The sequence below is a fragment of the Mustela nivalis genome (assembly GCF_964662115.1).
Source record: "Mustela nivalis genome assembly, chromosome: 9".
Lineage (NCBI taxonomy): Eukaryota > Metazoa > Chordata > Mammalia > Carnivora > Mustelidae > Mustela > Mustela nivalis.
The window spans coordinates 36446161-36473346 of NC_139028.1; the positions used below are offsets into that span (position 1 = coordinate 36446161).

General features: G+C 41.7%; 2 protein-coding genes across 20 annotated transcripts; one reads left to right on the top strand and one right to left on the bottom strand.

The window, feature by feature from the left end:
- Positions 1–94: 94 nt before the first annotated feature.
- On the bottom strand, positions 95–5838 carry THYN1 (thymocyte nuclear protein 1). 17 transcript variants are annotated; one of them, XM_082683316.1, is made up of 9 exons: positions 5682–5838; positions 4829–4956; positions 2978–3159; positions 2104–2172; positions 1889–1948; positions 1664–1756; positions 1005–1100; positions 618–768; positions 95–289 (listed from the first exon to the last, which is right to left on the bottom strand). In XM_082683316.1, the coding sequence occupies exons 2-9, from the start codon at positions 4869–4871 to the stop codon at positions 243–245; spliced, it is 741 nt and encodes a 246-aa protein (XP_082539442.1). In that variant the 5' UTR covers positions 4872–4956; positions 5682–5838; the 3' UTR covers positions 95–242. The 17 variants fall into 17 exon arrangements, with proteins under 17 accessions (XP_082539442.1, XP_082539451.1, XP_082539441.1 ...); XM_082683325.1 differs by lacking the exon at positions 5682–5838 and adding an exon at positions 5150–5325 and having other exon boundaries at positions 4829–4878; XM_082683315.1 differs by lacking the exon at positions 5682–5838 and adding an exon at positions 5150–5325.
- ACAD8 (acyl-CoA dehydrogenase family member 8) lies at positions 5317–26583 on the top strand. 3 transcript variants are annotated; one of them, XM_082683313.1, is made up of 12 exons: positions 5402–5548; positions 6217–6304; positions 11452–11552; positions 11989–12158; positions 12911–13020; positions 13432–13508; positions 13910–14047; positions 16117–16252; positions 16348–16445; positions 16781–16933; positions 17566–17710; positions 24148–26583. In XM_082683313.1, exons 3-12 carry the CDS (start codon positions 11520–11522, stop codon positions 24198–24200), a joined length of 1113 nt encoding a protein of 370 aa, XP_082539439.1. In that variant the 5' UTR covers positions 5402–5548; positions 6217–6304; positions 11452–11519; the 3' UTR covers positions 24201–26583. The 3 variants fall into 3 exon arrangements, with proteins under 3 accessions (XP_082539437.1, XP_082539438.1, XP_082539439.1); XM_082683311.1 differs by lacking the exon at positions 6217–6304 and having other exon boundaries at positions 5317–5548; XM_082683312.1 differs by lacking the exon at positions 6217–6304 and having other exon boundaries at positions 5317–5548; positions 17608–17710.
- Positions 26584–27186: the final 603 nt, after the last annotated feature.

Consider the following 27186-nt stretch of genomic DNA (forward strand, 5'->3'; position numbering starts at 1 on the left):
GTGGAGGTCAGCCTGCATCTTACAGAGGGGCAGAAAGATCTGCAGGGGAGTAGTCTAGTCCAGTGCCATTTTAAAAGAAAAGCTTTCCATCTTTGATATTAATGTTTTATTGGAAAAGGTACATAAAACCATCTACGTACACAACTCCAGGTGAACGTAACACGCAAGCCACCTTCTTTTGTCTTAGAAAAACTTGACTTCTTTGGAGTAATGTCTTGCCCATTCCAGCAACAGTGTCCCAGTTAACTTGGCTCCTTTTCCTCCAGGCTCAAAATAAAATAAAACTCCTCTACCAAAGAAGGGGAAAAAAAAAGAAATGCATTAGGTATGTCTCCTCTTGAATAGAAAAGTTGTGCCAGGCACTTCACATTGTTACTGAGGCAGGTAGTCATTCATTCAAAAACTATTTATGGAGGGTTTTACTGTGTGCCAAGCACTGCTGGGTAATAGGTACGGAGTATTGGGTAACTCCAGACATAGTTCCTCCCTGGGTGTGACAGGTAAGGAGACAGACTCAGAAAAGTTTAATACTGTGCCCAAGTTAAATCACTAGTAAATGTGAGTTCATGGAGTCCTCCTGGTGTGTGGATAATATAAAGCAAAGGGCCTGCTCTTACCTGGGGTCAGGGGTTGAACTGAGAGTCTCTGGCGAGTGAAAAGAGCCATATCTTTTAAGGGGCCTCCAGTGGTTTTGTGAGCTTGGTAATGGGTTTTGAGCTCAGCCAGAGTAATGTAACGCTTCATCATCCGAACAAACTGTACATCCACCTATATAACAGAAAGGAATGTTTAGGCAGTTCCTGTCTACTGTGTTATTTGCTTCTTGTGGGAGGTTCTTAGGGGCAGAGCTGCCAGTGTTCTGTTCTTATCCCCAAAGCCAGGTAACCTCTTTTGGGTGTAAAAGCTGGACTGTACCTTGACCTAAAGACAGCACACACCTTCTTCCTCCCTCTCTTTGTCCATCCTTTTCCTCTCATGAAATAGGAAAAATAAGTACTCTTTACCATGGACCATTTAGGGTTGTCTTCTTTGCTGGATGGGTCATAATAGGGACTGTTTTTCTCAAACTGTGTGTGATCTGGGTAAGCCTCCTTCACAATCTGAAACCAAAACCAAATCTCTAATCATTTGCCTGTACAGTCAACTCCATGGCCAATTTTTAACTCAAGTGCAACTTTCTCTTCTGACCCTGTACATACTCAGCTCTTCTGCCTTGCTATAGAGCCATTATATCTGGAAATAATAATACAGTCTAGAGCAAGCATAGGAAATCAAACCTGTTTTGACAAAAATCTTGAAAGTAGGTTTTAAAACCACGTATTAAAGGTTATTATTGGTACCACTGTTTTTCCACCTATAGTTAATATTATTCTAATAACTTCTGGTTTGAAAGAGCCATCATCAGGCCTGTGTTTGAGTGAAAGACTGAGGCAGAGAATGAAGAGAAGTCTGTACCCGTGGGACTGAACTGAGGCTTCTCTTGTTACAGTCCTTGCTGTACTGGAAAAGGCCAAGGTGGTTTTACCATATTCTTGTGACATCAGGGATGGGAAGGAGAGTATTTCTTTTTTGTTACAGATCTAAGCTGTGTTCCTTTATATCGATATGAGTAAGTCTCCTTGAAGGAAGAGGGATTAAGATTAATGCTTATTGTACAACTAACCTTCACAAGTCCTGCGATGCCTGGCTCTTTGCAGTTGCTATGGTAGAAGAAGGCTTCTTGCTCCAGCTTCATGGCTCGAAGGAAGTTCCGGGCCTATCCCAGGAGAGAATAAACAATAACTATCCTCCTCACCCAGTGGAAAGCACCAATTAGTGGAATCAAGTCTGCTTTATTGGATGAGTTTTTCTCTTTTACAGTTTCTTCCCCATTCAATTCAATACTTGCCTTTGCTGAGACACCCAGACTGGTATGCAGACACTGGCCAGAACACAGGCCATTTGTAAACTGTATGCAGAGGAATTAAGATAGTTTTGAATATACAGTTTGGGATCTTGGAAAAAAACAATGCTGGCCAAGAGATTTTGCTACTGAATAAGTCCTAAAAGGGATTCAGGCATTTCTTTGACCCTGAGTCTCAGGGCTTGCTCTTACCCTCTTACCTGGTAGTTGCGAACACCATCCCAGCATGCTGTCTGCTTGGGCTCTGCTTTAAGATCCTCAATGCTGAACTAGGCAACAGGAAATGAATTCATTCATTAAGCAGTCTTGGGGCCAGTTGGTAGCATATGGAAGTAGAAAGGTTTTTCCCCTATGTTGAGGGTACCACTTGCTGTAGTGGAAGTCTGTAGTTTACTGGGAAGTAGTTACACGAAGCCACTTCTATTGGGCAAATGTAGAGTTAGCATTGCATTATCTTGTTATCCTTGCTAATTCAAAGGATTAGTGGAATAGATAATTTAAATGATAAAATAACCTATTGGTTATTCGTATTTCACTCATTAAACTATTATATATTTCTATTTTCTCCAGGTTGTTACTAAAGCTGATTTATATTAATTCAATGAATATATACTAATTGTTGGCAGAGAGATACATAGGAGTATGGTAAGTGTCAAGAGTAATGCAACTTAAGTTTGAAACGTTGCCCAGATCAGGGGTTGGCAAACTACAGCTTTGTGCCCAGGCCTGACTTTGTAAATAGTTTTATTGGAGCACAGCCACACCATCTGATTACCTATTGCCCATAGCCATTTTCTTGCAACAACAACAGAGCTGAAACAGGAACCATTAGACCCAAAAACCTAAAATATTTATTATCTGGCCTTCTACAGAAAAAAGTCTGCCACCCCTTGCCCTAGATAAAGGATTCACAAAAGAGTTGATGGTAGTAAGTCCTGCTGATTTTATTCCTTATAATCTATTCCCTAACCCTACCCTTCTAAGAAGTTGGTGATAGAACCCTGTGGTGTCCCATATTCACTTCTCACCTAAAAAGAAATAGCTTGAAGGGATTAGAGAGGTATCTAGTCTCACCTTCACATCGACACCTTTCTCTAGTCGGCTTTCTGGCTCAGACTTCATCAGCCAGTAACTGCTTAGATTCTTCCCACAGTTTTTAGAGGCTGAAGTCTTCTCAGGGCTGGAGTTACCCATTGCAGCTAATACCCCTGCTGGGTTCTTAGTCTTGGTACGTTTTCCTGCTGGCCCCTTACTGTCTGCAGTAGAAGCAAAAAGAAGAGACTGGTGAGAAGTAATGCTCTGTGTGGGGAAAGCACATTCTTTGGAGTCAGACCTGAATCCAAATCCTGCCTCTGTCAGTTACTGGCAGTAGCAACTGAATTGCTGTACTTCAGTTTATCTATAAAAATGGGGCAGGAATGCCCACCTTACAGGGTATCTCCTGGATTATCCATTCAGTGGGATAAAAATAGTGTTCATGGTTTTGGGTTAGGACTAACAGAGTCCCTGGTTTCTACTAAGTAGAAAGTGCCTTTGCTGAGGCTCTCTCTCCAATAAGGAAACCGAACACCTCCTCCACAGACTTATTTTGAAGATTAAACAAGGTAGTGCAAACAATGGGATTAAATAATGGTTGACACTATAATAAATACTCAGTACTAAGATTATTATCACCAACTCGTGGTTCTTTTTTGCTTGCTCACTGTACTTTGTGGCCTGCCTCCTGCTCCTTGAGGGTGCCAAGAAATGTTGGATAAGACAGCTCATTCTGGACTTCGAAGACGTGGCAAAGATGATTTTTTCCAAAGAGAATTAGAGCAAGAGTGCCTGGAACGTCGTAGGCACTCAATAGCTAAGTTGTTCAATTCTTACTATATAAACTCTATTTGTTATCCTAACAATAACTCAGTTAATCTACATAATGTATGAGATGTTCTGTTCATCTGCTAAATGTGTCCAGATTACACATTTCAGTAAACGGTATAATCAGGAACTGTCCCCTGGTCTATCTGAATCCACACTTCATGACCATATCTTACTACCTCTGAAGGTAGTATCATACTACCCAGGTCCTGCATTAGCTCTCATTAAGTATCATTCACAGAGGTCAAGTAGTTTGATCCTCCGTAGCCTAGTTTTTAGGTGGTCCCTTTGGAGTTAAGCACACCGCAAACACCATTCTGTGTTGTTAATAACGCAATGTACTATAGTCAGTCCTAAAGCACTTTCTCTACCGTCAGTTGTTTTTTTTCCTGTTCATCTTCCATTCATCCTCATGAATATAAAAATGGCATCACACTTTCTTTGCCTTTGGAAAGCCTTCCCATTTTTTTAAGGATGGACTCAAGTTCCACTTCCTTCTTAAGGTGTTCCTCTCTGCTCTCATACCCTTAGCCATTGTTTCCTAAGACCCTTTTCACTTATGTCTGTTTGCATTTTCCATGAGAGCACAACTGTATTTTCTTTGCCTTTGTACAAGCCACCCTGTATCTACACCAAACAACTACTGCTTCAGTGAACAGAAGCAGCTCTGGGTATAAGCTTGGTGGGAAGAGGAAAGGAGAAGATGGAGGGCAGTTAAGGATAAAACAACAATCCACAAAGGATTCTCCCCACAGGCAGGGATTTGAAAGTGAACAGTATTTTTTTTTTTTTTTGAAGATTTATTTATTTGAGAGAAAAGAAGAGTGTGTGTGAGAGCCTGGGTATGAGCAGAGGGAGAGGGAGGAAAGAAGCACCCTCCCCGCTGAGCACGGGGCCAAGTGGGGCTCCATCTCACCCTAAGCTCATGACCTGAGCCGAAAACAGGAGTCCCACGCTCAACTGACTGAGCCACCCAGGTGTCCTGAAAGTGAACAGTATTATACAGATCCTAGAGAAACTTTCTTTACAGAGCTACCTTTTTGCAGCTCAGGGGCAGCTCACCTGGCCCCGCAGCCCCGCCGAGCCTCTTCCGGGGTTTCGGCATGGTTTCCCTGCGGGGGTCCAAGAGCAGAGGATTCCAAATCAACCGAGAAAAACAAGACGCAGCTCTGTTATCTGCCCCCAGAAACCTGCGCAAAGCAAGATGGAGACAACGAGAGAAATCTGAGTCTCAGCCCCGAGGGATTTTTGCGGAGCACCGATGCAACTGGCCTTGAGCCCCCTCAAATCCTTCCCAGTTATCTACGACCCCATTTCCATCTTACAAAACCTGCTGCTAAAGTCTCATCGGTTCTCTCCCTGATCTTTCTCTCATTCATTCACCATTCTTCCGAGCCACTGATCCCACAACTCCGCCGAAGAACCCCAACCAGGCTCCAGAAGGCCGGCACCGAGTCCCCCGCCAATACCCGAGCTAAGTACCACAAGGCACTTTTGCGCCGCGGCCCTGGGGATCTCTGGGAGTTGTAGTCCTGCTCTGGCATAGACCCGGCTGAGTCTGAGCCATGAGGGCGCTGGGTGCACTACAGCGCCCAGGGTACACTGCGGGGCCTGGTCTGTGCCCTGCCCCAGGTCACTGCGTGCAGGTTCTGGCTGGAGAAGGAGCTACTACTATGTTGCGGAGCGGCTGCGGGCGGCTGAGAGGGTGCTTCTACTACCTGCACGGCGCTCTGCGGGCCCCCGCCAAGAGCGGTCGCCGGAGCTTGGTCTCCTGCATAGATCGTAAGACTCACTCCTCTGGTGCAAGTGTCCGGTCCCTGGGCGGGGAGGGGGTGCCGTGGTCTGAGCGCCCACAGAGCGCTTGTCACCCTCGGTTCGCTCTGGCGGTCACCTGGGCCACCACCCCCAGGCTCACCTGCCGGTTCCCTAATGGACTTTCCCCGCCGGCTGGTCTCTCCATTTTGTTCACCGGATTGCTTCTCTGACCGCCCTCGCTCTCTGCGGTCTCCATCTGTGGCGCCCATGGGCCTCGTTTGCTACTCTTTCACCCACCTCCAAACTTGTGGGTGGGAAGCCTGGCGTTGGAAACACGTGCTGCAGGCGGTCCTCTGGCTTTTTAACCCTATCTTCCCTCCTGCCTACGTCATGGGGGCCCTCTGAAGACCAATGAAGATAGGAGAATACAACTTGGTCTTGGTTGCTGATGATATTTGTTAATTGTTCAGGTCTTCCACAAACATACTTGGTAGTATCAACCTCTTGATAACAAGTTTAATACGTTGATATCAGGCTTAATAAATAAATAAATTCATTTCCTTATGAATACAATAACTAAGGGTTTTATGATGAACCTCACAACTCTGAGGGAGATTCTGTTACTATCCCTACTTTCAAATAAGTGGTGGGTGCACAGAAACTCCTGGTGGTGTTTTGTCTTGTCTTCATCCTAGGTGGTAAAGGATAGTACAGATGTAAATAGCTGGGGCTGGTTGTGGTGGATGAAGCGAAGCTCCTTTAAGTGATGCAACATTTGTTCAGGTAAATTTTGTGACTTAGTACCTATAGTTACAAAACACTTTTAGTGTTGAAATTCCCGTTGAAAAATAATTACTACTGAAAATGGGAAACTACCCAGAGTTGACAGACCTGAATGTCTTCAGACACCAGGCAAATAATTTGGATGCGAGTATCGGGCAGTGATGGTGAGCCTAGCCCCACCAGGAATAACCGGCGACTTTGTGACTCTGACCATTACATAATCGTGTTTTTTTCTTCTGGAAAAAAAATCTTTTTAATAAGTGTCACTTTTCTTTATAACAGATTTGGTATGAATCCCTTTGATTGACACCCAGATCTATGACATACACTAGGATAGAATACCGTTTTCCTCTCCCTGTCCTAAAACTCCTTCACACGGTGCTGCCTGTTCTAGCAATTGGACTTAGTTAGGTAAACAAGGTCACCCTTGCTGATAACAAAGCAAATAAGGAGTTGTTTTGGTAACAAATACATTAAATATTTGATAGGTTAATATTAAATACTAAATAACAAATAGGTTACATAGGCTACAGTATTTCTAGCAGCTGCTTGTGTAGGTTGAGCCCATGAGGTACCTTTACACCTTTTTATTTTATTTTATTTTTTTAAAGATTTTATTTATTTATTTGACAGACCGAAATCACAAGTAGGCAGAGAGAGGAGGAAGCATGCTCCCTGCTGAGCAGAGAGCCTGATGCGCAGCCGGATCCCAGGACTCCGGGATCATGACCTGGGCCGAAGGCAGAGCCTTTAACCCACTGAGCCACCCAGGTGCCCCACCTTTACACCTTTTTAAAATAAAGTACCTCTTAATTAGTAAAATGAAAGGAAACTACCCTTTCAGTGTATCATTCTACATACTAGAATATAAAATTAATGGGAGTGATTGACAAACATTTGTTTCATTGCATATTTTAATAAGTGAAAAATGATTTTTAAGAGAATTATGATTTGTATTTTACTTATTATGTGGTGTACATATTCATTATGTATACTTCCCTCATCCTACAGATGAGGAAATTTACTCAGTGTCTAATGCAGCCGCCTCATTTTACAATGGGATAACTGAAGCGGACTGAGGTACTTGACTTACTGAAAGTTGTACATTTAATACATTTAATAACTTCAGAACCAGAGCTCAAACACCTGATGGCTTGTCTAGTGTTCTTCCACTACACTTTGCTGCAGTGTCACAAGCATTCTTTGAAACACCAAGGTTCTCAAATAGAACTGTTGATTCTCTAGTGAGGTTTCTACTTTGGATGCATTTAAGATTCTTATGTTCTTTAGTTATTTGTTTTTGCCTGTTGCTTACACTTGGGTTGTTATACAATCAGGGGTTTCCTCATCTCATTTGGGCCCACTTTCCTTCCTTTTTTTTTCCCTCCCTGAGATAGTGAGTGTGTGTGTGCATGTACAGGCATGTGGCAGTGGGGGAGGGGCAGCGGAGAAGGGCAAAAAAAAATTTTAACTTAAATTTAATTAATTAACAAATAATGTATTATTAGTTTCATAGGTAGAGGTCAGTCTTACATACATAACACCCAATGCTTATTGCATCACATGCCTCCTTAATCCATCACCCAGTTACCCCATTCCCCCATGTCCCTCCCATGGAGCAACCCTCAGTTGATTTCCTATGATTAAGAGTTTCTTATAGTTTGTCTCCCTCTCTGATTTCCTCTGGTTTTATTTTTTTCCTGTCTTCCCTATGATCCTTTGGTTCTTAAATTCCACATATCAGAAGATATGATAATTGTCTTTCTCTGATTGACTTATTTCACTTTGCATAATACCCTTTAGTTCCACCCACATTGTTGCAAATAGCAAGATTTTGTGTGTGTGTGTAGGTGAGTAGCGTTGCATTGTATATGTGTATACACCACATCTATCTGTGGATGGACATCTGGGCTCTCTCCATAGTTTAGCTATTGCAGACATTGCTGCTATAAACATTGGGGTACAGGTTCCCTTTTGAATCACTACATTTGTATTTTTGGGGTAAATACCCAGTAGTGGAATTGCTGGGCCATAGGGTAGCTCTATTTTCAACTTTTTGAGGAATCTCTATACTGTTTACCAGAGTGGCTGCACCAGCTTGCATTCCAGGCAACAGTGTAAGAGGGTTCCCCTTTATCTGCATCTGGGAAAGTGAAAATCTTAAGCAAACTCCGCTCCAAGGGCAGAGCTCAACCCAGGCTGGATCTCATGACCCTGAGACCATGACCTGAGTCGAAATCAAGAGTCACATGCTTAATGGACTGAGCCACTCAGGAGCTCCAGGCCCTTTTTCTATTTAGCTTTGCCATTTTACATTTTACTATGTGTTGGCTTCTCGAACTCTGCTAGTAACTCTGTCCAACTTCCTTAAGTCTGGTTTTTATTTTGTTTTTAATGTATTCTGGGAACTGAGATATTTTTACTTAGTTACCATGCTTTCTTATGTATAATTTGCTTTTTAACTTGCCTTTTCCGCTTTTTTCTGCCAAGTAGTGCTCTCATTTTATTGGCATTCCTTTATCAAAAAGTGGGTTGGATATTGTATTTCAAAAATGTGTAATTACGTTGTATATACTTGCACACAAGATTTTCATACAGTTAATCCCTAATATTTATTTAGGATACAATTCAAACTTATTTCTTAAAACATTTTGTTTCTTGACCTACTTGTTTTACTCTAATAAAAGTAATAGTAAATGTTTATTGAACTCTTTGCTGGGACTGAAATCCTGTAGCACTTCTCTTTATACTATAAGATTTACATTATCACCATTTATGTTATGCTTTGTGTAAATGGACTATATTCATTTTTGTAACCCCAGTACTGTTCCGTATAGACATTCAATAAATATTCTTTTGTGAATGGTCTTTAAGCTATGATCTACAAGAGCATTTCTGCAAGACTTCTGCAAACAAATGAATGACCTCTCAGTCAGGAACCATGAATTGTTTATTCCTAACCATATTCCTGTGAGTAACAACCAACATAAATTTCTGCTCTATCCAGGTTTCTCAAAGTAGCCTAATCTCTAATCCTTATAAGTATTCCTTTCTGAGATTCTCCAATACAGACCAACTGCTTTTTCCTGGCTCACATAGCCAGCCACTACTGCTGCCTATGTCTGCCCTAAAGAAACTGACTCTGCAGCCTGCTCTTCTTTAATGGAAGGATTATGCATCACTATTAGGCACTGAAATAAATTCTTATTAATTGTGGCTCCATAGTCTTACTTTAATGCTCTTTAGCATCACCTCATAATGACCACATATTTAGCACTAAAGGATGAAACCTCAGTAGGTAATACAGAGCCTTGCACTTCTTCTTTCCGCCCTATATTGTACCTCAAGGCTTCGCTTGGAAAAGTATAGGCATACACTCTATTTTTTCTTACACACCTGCGGCAGGTTGTCCTTTCAAAGTGACAATAGTAAGAGACAACAAAAGAGACATAAATATGAACAACATAAGTCTGAGTCACTCTGTGTAGGTTGCTGATCCTGATGCAGATTCCCTAGATTTGTGGTCCCATCTTTTCTGAATTGGCTACACTATTGCCAAAAGGTGGTTTTCACGGGAGATTTGCCTAGGCTGTTTACTTTCAGCTCTGGCCTGCTGCTAACTGGAAGTCTGCATCACTGCAGAATAAGAAAAATATTTTATACCTTACTTAATTAGCTAGTTGACTTTGATGTCTGCTTTCTAATTCAGTGTGATCTTACTCTCTGCAGTTTTTTTTTTTTTAAATCTGTAAAAAATAGTGTTCGTTTCATTTGGGGAACTGGCTATTTAAAGAAAATGTATGAAGTAATGATACTGTGAATTGGTAGTCATTCGGTTTATGTTAGTAGAAATAGTTCTCTTTCTCCTGAAGAACATCACCTCTGATAAAGGACTACTTTGGTGTAGTCTTTTTTTTTTTTTTTTTAAGATTTTTTATTTATTTATTTGACAGAAAGATCACAAGTAGGCAGAGAGGCAGGCAGAGAGGGAGGAAGGGAAGCAGGCCCCCCGCTGAGCAGAGAACCCGACACGGGACTCGATCCCAGGACCCTGAGATCATGACCTGAGCCGAAGGCAGCGGCTTAACCCACTGAGCCACCCAGGCGCCCTGGTGTAGTCTTTTTTATTAGGTGTTTAAAGTTCTAAAGAAACTTCTCCTAATGAGGCCACACTGTGTTATTTGTTGATGTCAATTCTCTGTCCTTAGCTTTTAAGTATCTTAAGCCCCAAAGTGAAGGAATTACCCAAAGTCACATCACTGATAGTTTATGATAGAAAATGTTCTGAGAATGCTAAATCCATTGGCTAAAAACAGATATAGTAGGGCCTTAACCCTGTTTTCAACACTGAAGACTTTTTTTTTCATCATCAATGTTATCAGTGAATGTCTGGGATTTGCCAAATGCATAGCCTTATTAGAAGATCTTTCCCTTAATTTGAAGATAAACCAAAGTACACATATCTTCCTTTTCCTATTGACTTTTTTTTTTTAATTTGTTTATTTGAGAGAGAGAGAGAGAACAGAAATAGGGAGAGAGAGCATAAGCCAGGAGGAGAGGGAGAAACAGGCTCCCACTGAGCAGGGAGCCTGACATGGGGCTCGATCCCAGGACCCTGGGAACATGACCTGAGCCAAAGGCAGATGCTTAACCAACCGAGCCACCCAGGTGCCCCCTCTTGATCTTTTAAAATGAATATGTTGAAACAGACAGCTATCCAGATTCACAGATAGGACAGATTTTCCCAGGATACTAATACAGAAAAGGTAGGACATTCTAAAGGAAAAAAAAATGTTTACTATAATTTGAGGGTCAGTGTATGTTTACTATTTTTTTTTAATGTGGACTTATGAAGAGGAAGAGATAAATAAGAGTACTGAAAGAATAAGCAATTGGGAGGTAAATGAAGCCAGCCGATCCACTGGGGAGGAAAGAAGAAGGGAAAAGAGATAGTATATCAGATATTATCAACAGATAATATATAATATATTAATGGTGGGCAAGGCCATTCTATGGATGTTAAAGGTTATACTGCATAAGAGAAATGCTATAGCATGTCCCCTGTCTCAACTTCACGCCCCTTGATATTGGCACTACTCTTCCCTGACCCCTGTCCTGACACTGAGTATATGCAATCTTACCCACAGCTTCCGTGGGACTGAATGAAGAGCAGAAAGAATTTCAGAAAGTGGCCTTTGACTTTGCTACCCGGGAGATGGCTCCAAATATGGCAGAGTGGGACCAGAAGGTGGGAGTTTTCCTTGTGGCTAGACATTCCAGCAAATGCCCCCTGTAGTGACCCTGTCTTCGTCCCCTTGTAGTCCTGACTGTTCTGTGTTTATTCCCCTTGCACAGCTCTTAATGCAAATGAGTGTAGTGGTAATGTGATTCTTTCCCTCATCTTGTAGGGACTAGTTTTTTGTTTATTTTTTTAATTGTACATAGATTTGTATACTCTTAAAACCAAGGCAGTTCTGTTGATGATTAAAAGGAACTTTAATGCTAGAAAACCAGTGCTTATAGAATGCATTTTCACTGCTACTATAGATAACAAATAGCCTGTTGAGTTAAGGTAGGATATACATACTCCCAAATGCAAACCTCTTAATCCCTCATTGTGCCTTTTGAAGAAAAGTTCGTCTATGAACCCCTTACTGATGACCCTGTTCTCTTTTTGTATGTAGGAGTTGTTCCCAGTGGATGCAATGCGGAAAGCTGCTCAGCTCGGCTTTGGGGGAGTCTATGTACGAACAGATGTAGGTGGGTCTGGACTGTCACGGCTCGATGCATCTGTCATCTTTGAGGCCTTGGCGACAGGCTGCACCAGCACCACAGCCTATATAAGCATCCACAAGTGAGTGCCACAGCTTGATGAGCACAATGAAGTACTCATCAGGTTGACTGGGAAATTTCAGATAAATAGGGAAAAGTTCATCTTTTCAAGTTGATTGCTGTTGAGGAACCAGACTATAAAAGGCCATGATCTCAGGGTTGTGGGATTGAGCCCCGTGTCGGACTCCACACTGTGCATGGAGCCTGTTTGGGATTCTCTCGCTCTCCCTCTATCTCTACTCCCCACCCCCCCCCCTTACTCCTGAGCACATGCACTCACTCACTCTCTGTTTCAAAAAAAGAAAAAGTTCATTCTAGGTCTGCTGCTGCCTCTCAGACTTGAATCTGTCATCTTATTTGTATGTTGCTTAGCAAATAAGGTCTGTCTGCTTTCTAACAAATCCTAGATTGAGCTGGAAGCAAACAGACTTCTCCAGGAGAGTGGTCAGGGCCCTGTTCCCATCTTTCTCAACCCAGAGATGAATCCCCCCAGGAATTTATCTAAGAACATATAACTCTTTGGTTTTTAGGGAACTCATGGACATCCAAGTGAGAAATACTTTGGCCCTGCTTATCTCTGGGTAGTACAGGTTCCATGAATATGTTTTAACCAGGGCCTTTCCTTTAAAGTTGAATCTTCTCGGTGGTGGCTTTCCTCTTCCCACTCTCTCTTCCTGCTTGGCTGCTTGTCTTCTCTTGCCCCTTCCCTTCCCCCCTCAGATTTCCTTTTCTCCATATTAGCTCTATCATTGTCTTTTCTTCTTGGTATATCAGCATGTGTGCCTGGATGATTGATACCTTTGGAAATGAGGAACAGAGGCACAAATTTTGCCCACCGCTCTGTACCATGGAGAAGTTTGCTTCCTATTGCCTCACTGAACCAGGTGGGTTTGCCATACCACCAGCAAGACGTAGTGGGGGTGCTCCTCAGGTGAAATCACGGAGCACTCTCTCATCCCACTGACCCACATCTGCCACGACGCTGGGTTGCAGAGTAACACATTCCCATGGCCTGATCTCACAAGCCTAAGAGTGCTCTAGGGCAGAGTCTCTCCAGGCTGCACATGGGAGCCTCCTTGTATTCAGTGTGTTGGGAGATGGAAAATGGTCTAATTGCTGTCCACAGTTTTCACCAAATACAGAGAGTTCCTCTGGCTATCTGCATGTTGAAGTATGAAACACTGAGCTGTTGGTTATAAGGGAAGATTTCCTTGGAAGTGGAACTGTGCTGGGGCCCCCTTACGTCACTGACTTTCTCCCCCACCTTCTCTGCTTCCTTTTGATCCCTGCCTCAGGAAGTGGCAGTGATGCTGCCTCCCTTTTGACCTCAGCGAAACGACAAGGAGATCATTACATCCTCAATGGCTCCAAGGTACCAGCATGCCCCCCTTACAGAACACCTTGGAGATTGTTTCCATCTTTCTGCTGACATCACCTGGATCCTTGCTATCTACAAATTAGTATTTCCTAGGAGTTTTACACATTGGGTAGAGAACCTCTGACCTGTTTCCCTTTATTTACCTTTACTTTCTCAATTTTCTGATCTGAGTCCAGATAATCCTGCTCATTTTTGTCTGTCCTTTTTATAGTCTCATCAGCTAGATTCCCAATTCCCCAGTCAGCACAGGTTCTTTTTACTCCTCCTTTACCCCTCTGTACCATCATGCCTCTTGGTGTCTTACTGTCAGGAGAATTCTGATTGTTTTCCCGGGTGTTAGGCCCCAGGGGCGGATGTGTTTCCTTAACCCTGTACACCCCCTCTCCAACCCCCAGGCCTTCATCAGTGGTGGAGGTGAATCAGACATCTATGTGGTCATATGCCGAACAGGAGGACCAGGCCCCAAAGGCATCTCCTGTATAATTGTGGAGAAAGGAACCCCTGGCCTCAGCTTTGGCAAGAAGGAAAAAAAGGTGAGTGGCTCTTGGACACAAAATAAGGCAAGTTCAAACAATTCAAGAGTCTGGCACCTGCCAGACCAACCTCTGTTCTGTTTTAGGGTATAGGTAACATATTTGCTAACTTGACTTGGACACAGTTGCTTCTATTAGGATTTCAACAGGAGCATATAGAATAGACTAGGGCATGGCTGAAGGATCACACCTCTGGCACCATGGCAGAGTGCCTCAGTAAGCTGATCAGCGTGAGAGATTTCTCGGACATCTGTCCCACCTTCACTTTTGGCCTGTATTTCTTATCCAGCTTCTTATTTTGGCACATTCTTTTATCCCAGGAAGAAATACTTACAGATCTGGTGGTGACTATAAGTCTTAGGGATGAAAAGCGTATGGGCTACTTTTCATCTTTAAATAAAAATAAAAGAAAACTCATTGGAGATAATTGTGTTTCAGTAATAAAAAGGGAGAGTATTTCCACAGGTGCTTTGAAAAGACAGTACTAGGACCTAGCAATCCCATAGCCAGACCATGAATAGTAGATGTATGATTCCATAGCTGTAGCTTGTGGGAAGATGAGAAGATGAGACCCATTCAGACTTGTTAGGTCAGGGGACCAGAATACTCATCTCCCCCTACTATGTACTGTTATAGTTAGGATTCTAGGGGAGAAGTCAGGTAATGAAATGACCCCTAACTATACTTCTCCTTTTTAAAAAAAAAAAAAAGATTTTATTTGACAGAGACAGAGAGAGAGATCACAAGCAGGCAGAGAGCAGGCAGAGACACAGAGGGAAGCAGGCTCCCTGCTGAGCAGAGAGCCTGATGCAGGGCTCCATCCCAGGACCCTGAGACCATGACCTGAGCCGAAGGTAGGGGCTTAACCCACTGAGCCACCCAGGTGCCCCTATACTTCTCCTTTTTAGTTCCTAGGGTTTCCATGTTTCCCCTCATGAGCTTTCCTGATATTTTATAAACTGCCAAAGAGTTAGAGGTTGTAGTGCCTCTTTTCATTTATAGTATAGTAGGTTTTTACTAGATTCCTACTATGTGCAAAGCATGATGCTGGCTCTTGGGGTGAGGAAGGATACAAAAGTCACCCCTAGCCTTATTTGAATTCATAAGACATATGTTGTCTTACCTGTGTAAGATGTATAAGCTGTGATTGTGGTATGTAAGTTGTGTATGTGTTATGTAAGATACATAGCTGTAGAATGTCTTAATTCTAGAAATGTCTGCTTTGGGTCATAGAACAGGGACAGACTTACATAGTCTGACACATAATTTTACAGGATCAAGTTACACTGATTTAGGTTGTTGGAACTTACAAAGGCAGTGATGATTATTTCAACACACATAGGTAGTATCCACCACAGTATCTGTGACATCTGTTGACGGAACACCAAAGCTGTCACGTTTCATGCCTAGAGAAAAATTACAAATAAGTTCCAGAAACAAAGTGTATCATTCCTTCCTTTCAGTTTCTGTTTTCTCTCACTTTTAAGTGTATACTTTTATCTTTCTTTTTTAATTCTTGGTTTTGCTTTATATATTTTTTTATGTAAGGGAAATTTGGAAGGATACCTGTATACTCATTCGACAGCTGGTGAGTGCCCACTATATGCCAAGCATTTGTAAACAGTAGGGGTAGGATAGTGAACAAAGACAAAGCTCTGTCCTCATAGAGATTACCTGTCAGCAAGTAGGGACAGGCAATAGACACATACATAAGCAGGTTACCTTCTGGTTGTGCTCTGGCTATAGAAGGGATAAAACAGGTTGATAAAATAGTGAAGAGATCTTGAAACTTCTGTGATAGGTCTGGGCTCTCAGAAGTCATGACTTTTGAGATGAGATCCAGAGTATTAGAAGAAACAACATAAGAATTCTGGGCAGAAACAATAGTAGATGGCCTGTTTGGGAAACCAAAAAAAAAAAGTTCAGTTTGGCCCTAAGGTAATGAGCAAAGAAGAGAACAGAGTGGGATGAAATTGGACAGGCAGGCAAGGGCTTATAAGCTGAAGGGAAGAGTCACTGCCCTGAATGCCACCCTGTTGGGCAGCCATGTAGCCCCTGATTTTTGCCAGGTGGGGTGGAATTCACAGCCCACCCGCGCCGTGATCTTTGAAGATTGTGCAGTGCCCGTTGCCAACAGAATTGGAAATGAAGGACAGGGCTTCGTCATTGCCATGAAAGGACTGAATGGAGGGAGGATCAATGTTGGTGAGAATACAGCAGGATGGGGCAGGGAGGCGGCCAGGGTGGGGCAGGCAGCACTGTCCTGGCTCAGTTGAAATGTTCACATTCTTCCTTTCCAGCTTCCTGCTCTCTAGGAGCTGCTCATGCCTCAGTCATCCTCACCCGAGACCACCTCAGTGTTCGGAAGCAGTTTGGAGAACCTCTGGCCAATAACCAGGTAATTTCCCAGAGGCCCCTGAATCTGCTTTCCATGCTGCAAGAGACCTGCTCTGTGGCCGATATTCTCTTGGAGGGTGAGGCTATGAGTTTTCACTGAAGTTCTGCCCCCATCTTAGAACTTGTGTTCTGATTTTATCAGTAATCTTTTTCAGGAGGAAAGTAGGCTTGGAACTCACAAGGCAGTACATTTTCTTTGTAGAAGAGGCAGGGTCTTTGAAGCTTGGGGTCAGTTAGAAAAGGTACCTCATGAGAGATGTCTTATAGAGGGTCCCGGATCAGTGCTGGTCTAAGCCTGTGTATCTTGTCCGGTTCTCTTCTCCCCTGTTGCTGTAGTACCTGCAATTCAAACTGGCTGATATGGCAACAAGACTGGTGGCCTCACGGCTGATAATCCGCAACGCAGCAGTGGCTCTCCAAGAGGAGCGGGAAGATGCAGTGGCCCTGTGCTCCATGGCCAAGCTCTTCGCTACGGATGAATGCTTTGCTGTGCGTGCTGATGCCCTCTGGCTGTCTTGGGTGGACAAGGGGCCACTACTAGGTCCAGGGATATTAAGAGCCATTAGTCTACTCCTGGGGTGCTGCAAAGATCACCTTGGGGCTTAAGGATATAAATGAACTCATGAGAAGCCTGCTTGGGAGCTCTCAGAACTGACTTTTTACCTGCTCTGTGCCATTACACACTCAATCCAGTCACTGTCATTCTGTTGTGTTCTAGACGAGACACTACCTTCGGAAGAAGGTTTGGGGCAGCCCCATGCCTCTTGCTCAAATTTAGCACTAGGCTGTGCTTAAAATGTCAAGGGCAGAACTATTTCCACATGAGGCTACATTGTCACTAGATGGCATCATAGGAAGTTCACATGATCCCATTCAAAGTGCTTGTGGGAGGCTTGTCCCCTACAGATAATAAAGCAAGAAAGGCAGAGCTCTCTAAGTTGCTTGCCTGGTGGGAACTGACAAGTTTAGTAGGTAAACTTTCCATGTCATCTAACCACACAGAATATGGAGCCCCTCTTTGGGCTTGGCTCGTTATCTGTAGGTTGTTCTTCCTCATATTAGTTTACAGCAGACTGCCAGATTGGGGGCTGGGGTAGAAAGAAAAGCCTTATGTTCCACAGTCTTCCCCCAGTCAAAGATGTCTAATCCCTGTCTCCCTGAAGATCTGCAACCAGGCTTTACAGATGCATGGAGGCTATGGCTACCTGAAGGACTATGCTGTTCAGCAGTATGTGCGGGACTCCAGGGTCCATCAAATCCTAGAAGGTAAAAATTGCCAGAGCTGTTCTCCAGAATGCTTATAGGATCACCACTTTTCCCAGCCTGTCTGTCCCCATGCTGACTGGTTTTGAGGGTTCCATCAGGCCCTGTTGTCTTTTGCCTTTCTCCTTCCTCTTTCTCCTGACCCCGCTCTGGAGGTGTTTGTGGATGCCATACAGAGCACTAGCTTGGGAGTCCGGAGGCTCTGCTTTGTCACCATGAGTAAGCTATCAAATCACTCCATTTCTGCTTTTTTTCCTCTGCAAATTTTAGAGAACACTCAAATTCAGATAATATGTAGGAAAGCATTTTGAAAACTTCAACAATAACTCTTTTATAAAGTACTTGGTTCTCAGGGATCTCAAAACTTCTGTACAGGGCAGATGTGAGCTGATTGGATCACAGGCAACCTCTATAAATTGACAATACTCTATCAATATTGCTAATGGATTTTTCAGTTAACTAAATCATATGGGTATTTTTCTTGGCAATCATAGACTGGAATGGGCTAGAAAATGTGTGAACTGCTGGAGGCTGGTTCAGAGCATTGGCCTTTTCCTCTCTCCACACAAAGTGGGGATGTTTTAAAACTGCATGACTCCTCTCTCAGTTGGCGTAGGCAGCCAGAAGTGGTTATGTGGTTAGGGTTAGTTACGTGGTAGGAGCCAGGTGGGGCAAAAGCTTATCTAAGTGACCTTCCGTGATGCAGTGTGGGGCTGCTTCCAAAGAGGCACAGGAAAGACCTGAGGGCATTGGTGTCTCTGTCATTTTCAAAGCATTCTTGAACCTGAGGAGGTGCCAGAATCTTTCAGAGGGCTTGTGAAAACAGATTGCTGGGCTCCACACCCAGAGGTACTGAGCCAGTGGGTCTTAGGCCTGAGCATTTTGCATCCCTAATAAGTTTTTCAAGTCAGACGGCTGCTGGGTATCTGGGAACCACATTCTGAGACATGTTACGTCCGAATCACAGGCTTCTAAAAGTTAGACTTGCTTTGTTCTACAGATCTCATCCCTGGAATAATGTCAGTGAGCTCAGTCACTGGTGCTCAAGTTCCCCATAGGCTTTTTTGTGTTTACTTGTAAAGTTATTTCCCTACCCTGCATTTAGGAATGACAAGTTTAGTAGGTAAAGAAGAAATGGTGAAAGCCAGGTACATTTATTTGAGACCATGCCATCATCCGCTTACAGAAAATTTGGGGCTCTAGTCTCACTTTGTTTCATTGTGGACTTTGTAATAGGATAAATCTGCAGTTTTAGATTTGATTTTATTTGAGATATGTGATTACTTATTTTTCATGGAGGTTCATATCTCTCTTTGCATTAAAAGCCACTATAAAATGAAGCAAGAAAGGGGCACCTGAGTGCTCAGTGGGTTAAAGCCTCTGCCTTTGGCTCAGGTCATGATCTCAGGGTCCTGGGATAGAGCCCAGCGTCTCTACTCAGCAGGGAGCCTGCTTCCTGCTCTCTCTCTCCCTGCGACTCTGCCTACTTGTGATCTCTGTCAAATAAATAAAATCTTAAAAAAAAAAAATGAAGCAAGAAGTTGATCTTTCAGGGAAAATATTTTTGTCCTCTTAAAATTTACTTTTCTGATTACAGAAGAAATTGATATATTTATGTTGAAAGCTTATAAAATATAGGAAAAGTAAAATAAAATTCATGTTTCTATATTCAGAATTAATATTTTGGATTCCTTTTATATGTAAATCCAGAAAATGTCCTTTGGGGCTTTTTCTGTGTTTTTGTAGGTACATATTTTTTAATGTGAAATATAGTTGCCATACAATATTATATTAGTTTCAGGAGGGCAACACAGTAATTAAACAGTTGAAATAGTTTGAGAAGGAAATATATTAACTCTTCTTTAAATGTTTGGTAGAATTCCCCTCTGTGGCTGTCCAGTCCTGGTCTTTTCCTGGTTCAGAGTTTTTTGATTGCCAGTTTAACTTTGTACTCATAATCAGTCTGTTCAGATTTTCTGTTTCAGTCTCGGAAAAGTGTATGTTTCTAAGGATTTATCTGTTTCTTTCTTCTAGGCTGTCCATTTCTCATTTGGGTATATCATTTTTCATGGTGGCCTCTTATAATCCTTTATGTTTTTGTGGTATTGGTTGTAACTTCTCTTTCATTTCTGATTTTACTCATTTGACTTCTCTCTCTCTCTCTCTTTTTTTTTTAAGTCTGGCTAAAGATTTATCAATTTTGTGTATCTTTCCAAAGAACCTGCTCTTGGTTTCACTGAACTTTCTGTTGTTTTTTTAGTCTCTGTTTCATTTATTTCACCCTGAGCTTTATTATTTCCTCCTTCTGCGAACTTTGAGTTTGTTTGTTCTTTTTTTCTAATTCCTTCAGGTGTATAGTTAGATTGTATATTTGAGATTTTTCTTGTTTTTTTCTTTTTTTTAAGTAGGCTCCACCCCCAATATGGGGCTTGAACTCATGTCCCTAACTTTACCGACTGTACTACTCAGTTGCCCCAGTTTTTATTTCTTGAAGAACGCCTATATCACTATAAACTTGCTTGTTAGACTGCTTTTGCTATGTCCCAGAGATTTGGAACTTGTCTTTCCACTTTCATTTCTCTCATGGTATCTTTTTATTTCCTGTTTGATTTCTTTTTGGACCCATTTGCTATTTAATAGCATGTTGTTTAGCTTCCTTGTGTTTTTACCATTTTTTTCCTGTAATTGATTTCAAGTTTTATACCATTGTGGTTGAAAAAAACACTTAATATGATTTCAGTCTTCTTAAATGTATTGAGAGTTGTTCTGTGGTCTCCTTACATATGACCTTAGAGAATGTGCACTTCCAAGTGCACCTGAACAGGATGTGTATTCTGACATTTTTGGATATGTTCTGTATATATCTGTGAAGTCCTAATGTCCTGTCTGTTCTAACATGCCATTCAAAGCCACTGTTTGCTTACTGATTTTCTGTCTGGGTGATCTGTCCATTGATGTAAGTGGGGTGTTAAAGTTTCCTACTATTATTGTATTACTGTAAGTTTCTCTCTTTATATCTGTTAGTATTTGCTCTATATACTTAGGGCTTTGGATTGGGTGTGCAGATATTTATAATCATTATATCCTCTTGTTGGATCAATCCTTTTATCATTATGTAATTACCTTCTTTATGTTTTGTTATAGTCTTTGTTTTAAAATCTGTTTTGCCTGATATAAATATTGCTACCTTAGCTTTTTAAAAATTTTTCCTTCACTTAGAATATCTTTTTCTGGGGCACCTGGGTGGCTCAATGGGTTAGGCCTCTACCTTTGGCTCAGGTCATGATCACAGGGTCCTGGGATCAAGCCCCACATTGGGCTCTCTGCTCAGCTGGGCCGGGGGTGGGGGGGGGTGCTTCCCTCTCCCCCTCTGCCTGCCTCTCTGCCTACTTGTGATCTCTCTCTCTGTCAAATAAATTAAAAAAAATTTTTTTTTTAAATATCTTTTTCCATCCCCTCCCCTTCAGTTTGTATTTGTTTTTAGGTCTGGAGTAAGTCTCTTGTAGGTAACACATATCTGGGCCTTGTGTTTTGTTTTGTTTGTTTTTTACCCATTCAGTCACCCTTTGTCTTTTGATTGAAGTATTTACATTTAAAGAAAAGGTGATACTGTTAGATGCGTACTTACTGCCATTTTGTTAATTGTTGTCTGGTGGTTTTTATTCAGTTTCTTTTTTCTTTTCTTGCTGTCTTCCCTTGTGATTGATGACTTACCTTAGTGTTACGCTTGGGTTCCTTTCTCTTTATTTTTTGTACATCTCTTACAGGTTTTTCATATGTGGTTACCATGAAGTTCATATATAACACCCTATTATATAGCAGTCTATTTTAAGTGATGGTTGCTTAAATTCAAACACGTAATAGGACCACATTTTTAGGACCCTCCCATTTTATGTATTTGACATCATATTTTATGAGCCTCTTAACTAATTTTCTATAAATAAGTGATTTTTAAATTACTTTTTCTTTTCTTTTGACCTTCATACTAGCTTTATAAGTGATTGATCCACTACCTATGTTAAATGTTGCTTTTCCTGTGAAATTTTTTTTTAATAAGTTGCTTACTCCTAGTTATTGCCTTTTCTTTTCAACTTAAAATAAGTCCCTTAACACTTCTTGTGAAGTTGGTATAGTGATGATGAGCTCCATTAACTTTTGTTTGCCTGGGAAACTTTTTTTAAAGATTTTATTTATTTATTTATTTATTTAAGAGAAAGAGAGAGAGCACCCAAACGGGGAAGGAGCAGAAGGAGAGGGACAAGCAGACTCTGTGCTGAGCACAGAGCCTATTGTAAGACTCAATCTTACAACCCTGCGATCATGACCTGAGTCGAAATCAAGAGTTGGACGTTTAACAGATGAGCCACCTAGGTACCCCTGTCTGGAAAACTCTTTATCTATCCTTCTAAGGTAGACTATTCTTGATTATAGGGTTTTTTCCTTTCAGCATTTTGAATAACATCATGTTGCTTTCTTCTGGCCACAAAATTTCTGCTGAAAAGAATCAGCTCATAGCTTTATGGGTGTTTTCCCTTGTACATAACTATTTGCTTATAAGAGTTCTCTTTATATGTAATTTTACCATACACACACACACACACACACACACAAACATATCGTGGTATGGCTCTCCTAGTTTATCTTGTCTGAGACTCTCTCTGCTTCTAGAAATGAGATGTCTCTTTTTTCCCCCAGAGTAGGGAAGTTTTCAGCCATGATTTCTTTAAATAAGTTTTCTGCCTCTTTCTCTCTTCTCCTTCAGGGACCCCAATAGTGCAAATGTTAGTATAATTCATGTTGTCCCAGAGGTCCCTTAACCTATCCTTTTTTTAAAATTCTTTTTTTTCTTTTTGCTGCTCAGCGTGGTGCTTTATTCTACTCTGTCTTCCAGATTGCTGATCCATTCTGCATCCTGTAATCTGCTGTTGATTCCCTATAGTGTATTTTTTCATTTTAGTTACTATACTCTGCAACTGTTTTTTGTTTTATGTTTTGTGTCTCTTTGCTGAAATTTTCACTAAATTAGACTACTCCTCTCTCAAGGCCTCTGAGCATCTTTATGACCATTATTTTGAAACTTTATCAAGTAAATTCCATATCTCTATTTTGTTCATTTCTTTTTTTCTGAGGTGTTGTTCTTTCATATGGAGAATATTCTTTTCTCCTCATTTTTGTTTTTGTGTATCAGGTAAGTCAGACTCTCCTGGTCCTGAAAGTAATGCCCTGTATGGAAGGCATCTATCTTGGAGGCTCGGTAGTGCAATCCCTCCTGGTCTCTAGAACCAGGCACTCCCAGGGTGTCCCCTATGTGGTCTGCATGTGTTGTCCTGTTGTGTCTGGGCTGTGACTACTGTGGGCATGCTGGTAGCTGGCTACAAGGCCTACCTGTGAGTCTTGGGGGTGTGTTAGTGGGCAGCAGTGACTTTGGGTGGGGGCGGGCAGTGGTCCCCACTGAGGTTGCCTGCCAGGTATGGTGGTTAGTACCTGATTGGAGGGAAGTGTGCTAAGTTGAGTGTGTTGAGCCCAAAAGATCTGCAGGCAAATGCCAGGGTGGGACAAGCAGTGCTAGCAAGGTAGAGTGGGTGTCAAGATCTTGCTTCCAAAGCATCTGGCTAACTAAGCTGTAGGAGTACAAGAAAAATAGCACCTGCTAACATTTCCATTCCCAGAGAAAGTTCCTACAGATCCCTGCCCCTCTGGCACACAGCTGAAAATTAGTCATTAAACCTCCCTCCTGTGTGACCCAAGAGCTTTTCAAACTGCTACCTCTGTGCTGGATGACTGACTGATACTGTGTGTGGGCCCTTTATGAGTAGTGTCTCAGTTTCCTGTAGCCCTCTGGCTCTCCTAAGTTAAGCTCCACTGATTTTCAAAGCCAGACAGTATGGGGCCTCCTTTTCCCAGTGAAGATCTCCAGGGCAGGGGCTGTCTGCTGTGGGACTTGAACTTCTCACTCCTCAGGAAGGACCTCCACATACTAGCTTGTGGATCTTGTGCTCCTGCTTGTGGGTCACTGTGCTGTGGGTTTGGTTCCCAATCGTCTCTACCCCTTCAGCCTTCTCATGTGACTTTTTCTTTATATCTTTAGCTATGGAATAGCTGTTCTGCTAGAGTTTAGGTTCACAGAGTGAGTTGTGCCGTACATAGTGGGAGCCTTAGTGTATCCATGGGAGGAGGTGAGCTCAGCATTTTCCTACTTGGCTGTCTTCCCCTGTCCCAGGAGAGGTGTTTCTAAAGGGTAGATTCATTCCTTACTTCCCGACATTTTTCTGTACTTTGCAGAGAAGTCTGTGATAATCCCATCCCACTCAGGGCTCAAGCAACAGTTGTGGTTAGAGCTGCTACTGCCCTGAATGAGGCTTGGAACACCTTGGTTTAAGCTTTACCAAGCTCTCAGACTTTGCTGCAACTAAATCCTTCATTCTTCCTCCCTCTTGCAGGTAGCAATGAAGTGATGAGGATGCTGATCTCTCGAAGCCTGTTTCAGAAGTAGTACCCAGACTTGATGTTCGCACGTGATGGTTAATGCACAACCCGAATGTTTCATGTGGACTGTTAAGTTACAGATGAATCATGGATGAGACTGAAGGGCTGAGCTTTTCTAGGTGGACCCAAAGTGGTGGAAGCAGCAGCAGCTATAGGAATGGGACAGAGTCCTCAGCAGACCTAGAGGAGTTGCCCTGATTGAGAATGTTACAAGAAGACACTCCAACAACAAGAGGACTCCTAATGAAAAAAGGTGACCAGTGAAGACTCATCACCAAGTCAGAGTCCTATTTTGGATCCATGTTGTCCTGATTTGTCTGCATTTGGTGAATCCCTCTTCCAGGGATCTGAGCACTTCCACTGAGGGTTTTTCCTGATGATAAAGCAAAGGTGTGGGAAAGGAGAAATGGACAAAAAATGTCCTCCTATCTTTTCTTATGCTCTACTAAAGATGCAGAAGGTTTCTGTGGGTTGCATTTCCTTTGTAGTACTCCTGTGAATGAAAGTAATGATAAAGTGAGTATTTGGGAAACCTTACTCCTAGGTGTGATTTAGGGTATATCTGCACTTGTACACTTTCTGAATATCAAGGGCTGAAGTTATTTGAAACTCTGAATATTTGTTGTTTTCTTTTTTAGAAACATGTGGTCTGAGAATAGTATTTAAGTTTCTGTAACCCTTTCTGATAAGTACTTTGAGCATAATTTCTTTCTATGTGAGTTTAAGGAAATGATAGGCTTATAGAAGAGAGAGTGACCTGGCAAAAGTGATAAAGTTGGAAGGGATTCATAAACAAGGTAGAAATTAAAATCAAACTTTTATGAAAATGTGTAATACATAAAGAGAACCAAGAAAGTCAGTTTTAGACAGGAAGGAACCAGGAGCAGGAAAAGTGCAGAATTTGTATGGGACCTGTTTGCAACTTTGTTTTGTTGTGCTTTGGGCTTGGCTTGGGATGGAAAGAAAATGTAAGTTGAATCTGGATGGAGAGTTATGAAAACCAAAGTGTGGGTTTTATCTCCTAATTGGAGAAACTGAGAAGGTTTTTAATGAAGATATGTTGAGATAATTTGTCGGTAAAAACGTTCTTGGAATGCACATGTAGAATGAACATGAGTAGGGAAAGACAAGATAAGGCATGTCCAGTCTGTAGGTTCTGGAAGTAATTAAGGTCTGAGGAAATTGAGCTCAAGCTTGAAAGGTAAAGAAAAGAGGAGAAGTGAGCAGATACAGACCCATGCTTAGAATGTTTGCTGTGGAACATGGAACATGAGGGTCTCCCTGGTAATTGGGCTGCTTTCTGGCATTTACTTCTAAGGCTTCTGTTCAGATTTGAAGCAAAAATAGGTGTTGTATTAATGTCTTTCTATTTGTGTCCCTCATAAGAGAATGATGAGATGCTCTTACTACAAATGCAACCCACACTGTCACACCCATCATTACTATTCAGAGTTCAGTTTCCCGGCAGCCTAGCAAGGGACTTGACCTCTGTGACAAGAAGTTAGGGACATTTCAAGCTAATTTCTATCACTGTTTATTTTGCTGTTCCATAGATGAAGCCAAAAGGAGCAGAACAAATATGTCTTAAGGAACAACCTGTGCCAGGTGCTATGTTAGGTGCAGGATATACACGGATAAGCAAACACAACTTAACTTGGATGGACTTACAGGCCTGGAAGGCTAGAAATTAGATAACATAAATTCAGTATGTGGTAGCAAAAACAAACACATTTACTAAGTACACAGGGGCACAAGTAGTGTTGTGGCTCTATATGATGGCCTCAATGAAAATTGGATTTCCAAGTTGGCTTCATAATTTCTTTAAACTATCTCCCCTTGTAATAACTCATACAGTTACTATACAGGGGGAAATCTGATTGCTCTGATTATATGTCCATTTAAACAGAAGAATGTTTAGGTCACCCATTAAAATTTTCATCTTTTATAGATTCAGTAAATTAGAAGTATCTTATTTACTTATTTGCTTTAGTGCTTATCTGGTTATACTTTATTTTAAAAACACTTCTCCAAAGTACTTTTCTGCAGATTATCTCCTATATCTCATGATTTTCACAAGGAGCTCCTTGCATGAGTATTTACTTAAGATAATTGTGTTAAATTGATCTGAGTTGAATTGAGTAACAACCGTGATGAAAACAGCAACGAACAATGTTTCTGTTCAGTTAAGATACTGAACTATGGATTCAGGCTCCCATATCTGGATTTGATTGCTAGCTTTGCTCACTAACCATGTGACTTTAAGAAAAAAACACCTAAACTCTCTGTGCCTGTTCCCTTATGTATAAAATGGAGATAATAAGGATCTCTGCCTCATAGGGTGGTTGGTGAATCAAGCGAAAGAATCCAAATAAATGGCTTTGAATAGAGTACATTAAGCACTCAAATATTAGTATTATCAATCTCATTTTATAGGTGAGCATAGTGAACTGTAAAGAGATTAAGTGACTTTCTCAAATGTATACAGGTAGCATACTGAAGTGTTAAGACACATCTCTGCCAAGAACCTTTAAAAAGTTAGAATCGTGACTAGTAGTCATTTAGTGCTGAATATCAAATATTTCTGGTCTGCCTCTCTTCTAGGTAGGTAAGTAGCAGGATTACATCTTCCTTCTGCCAACTTTACAGAAACATATATATATATATATATACCTAAACAGATTTCTAAGGTTTCTCCCAGGATCTTAGGAGGGACCCAGAGCTTAACTTTCCTTAATTTCACAGTAAATTTCTTATGGTCTGTCCTCTTTCCTTTATCTGAACATCTCCATATATATTCTTCTACCCAAAATTTGTTTTACATTTGAAACTCAGGCTGTTATCCCTAGGAATTATGATCAGCCAAACACCATATGAATGAATGCTCTCCTTTTGAGTGTGGATGGGTGAGGAGTTCCTGCCACAGCGTCACAACAAACCCTGAAACAGCATGGGTCCCTGTGTGCCCACTTCAACAATTCCCAATTAATGACTTC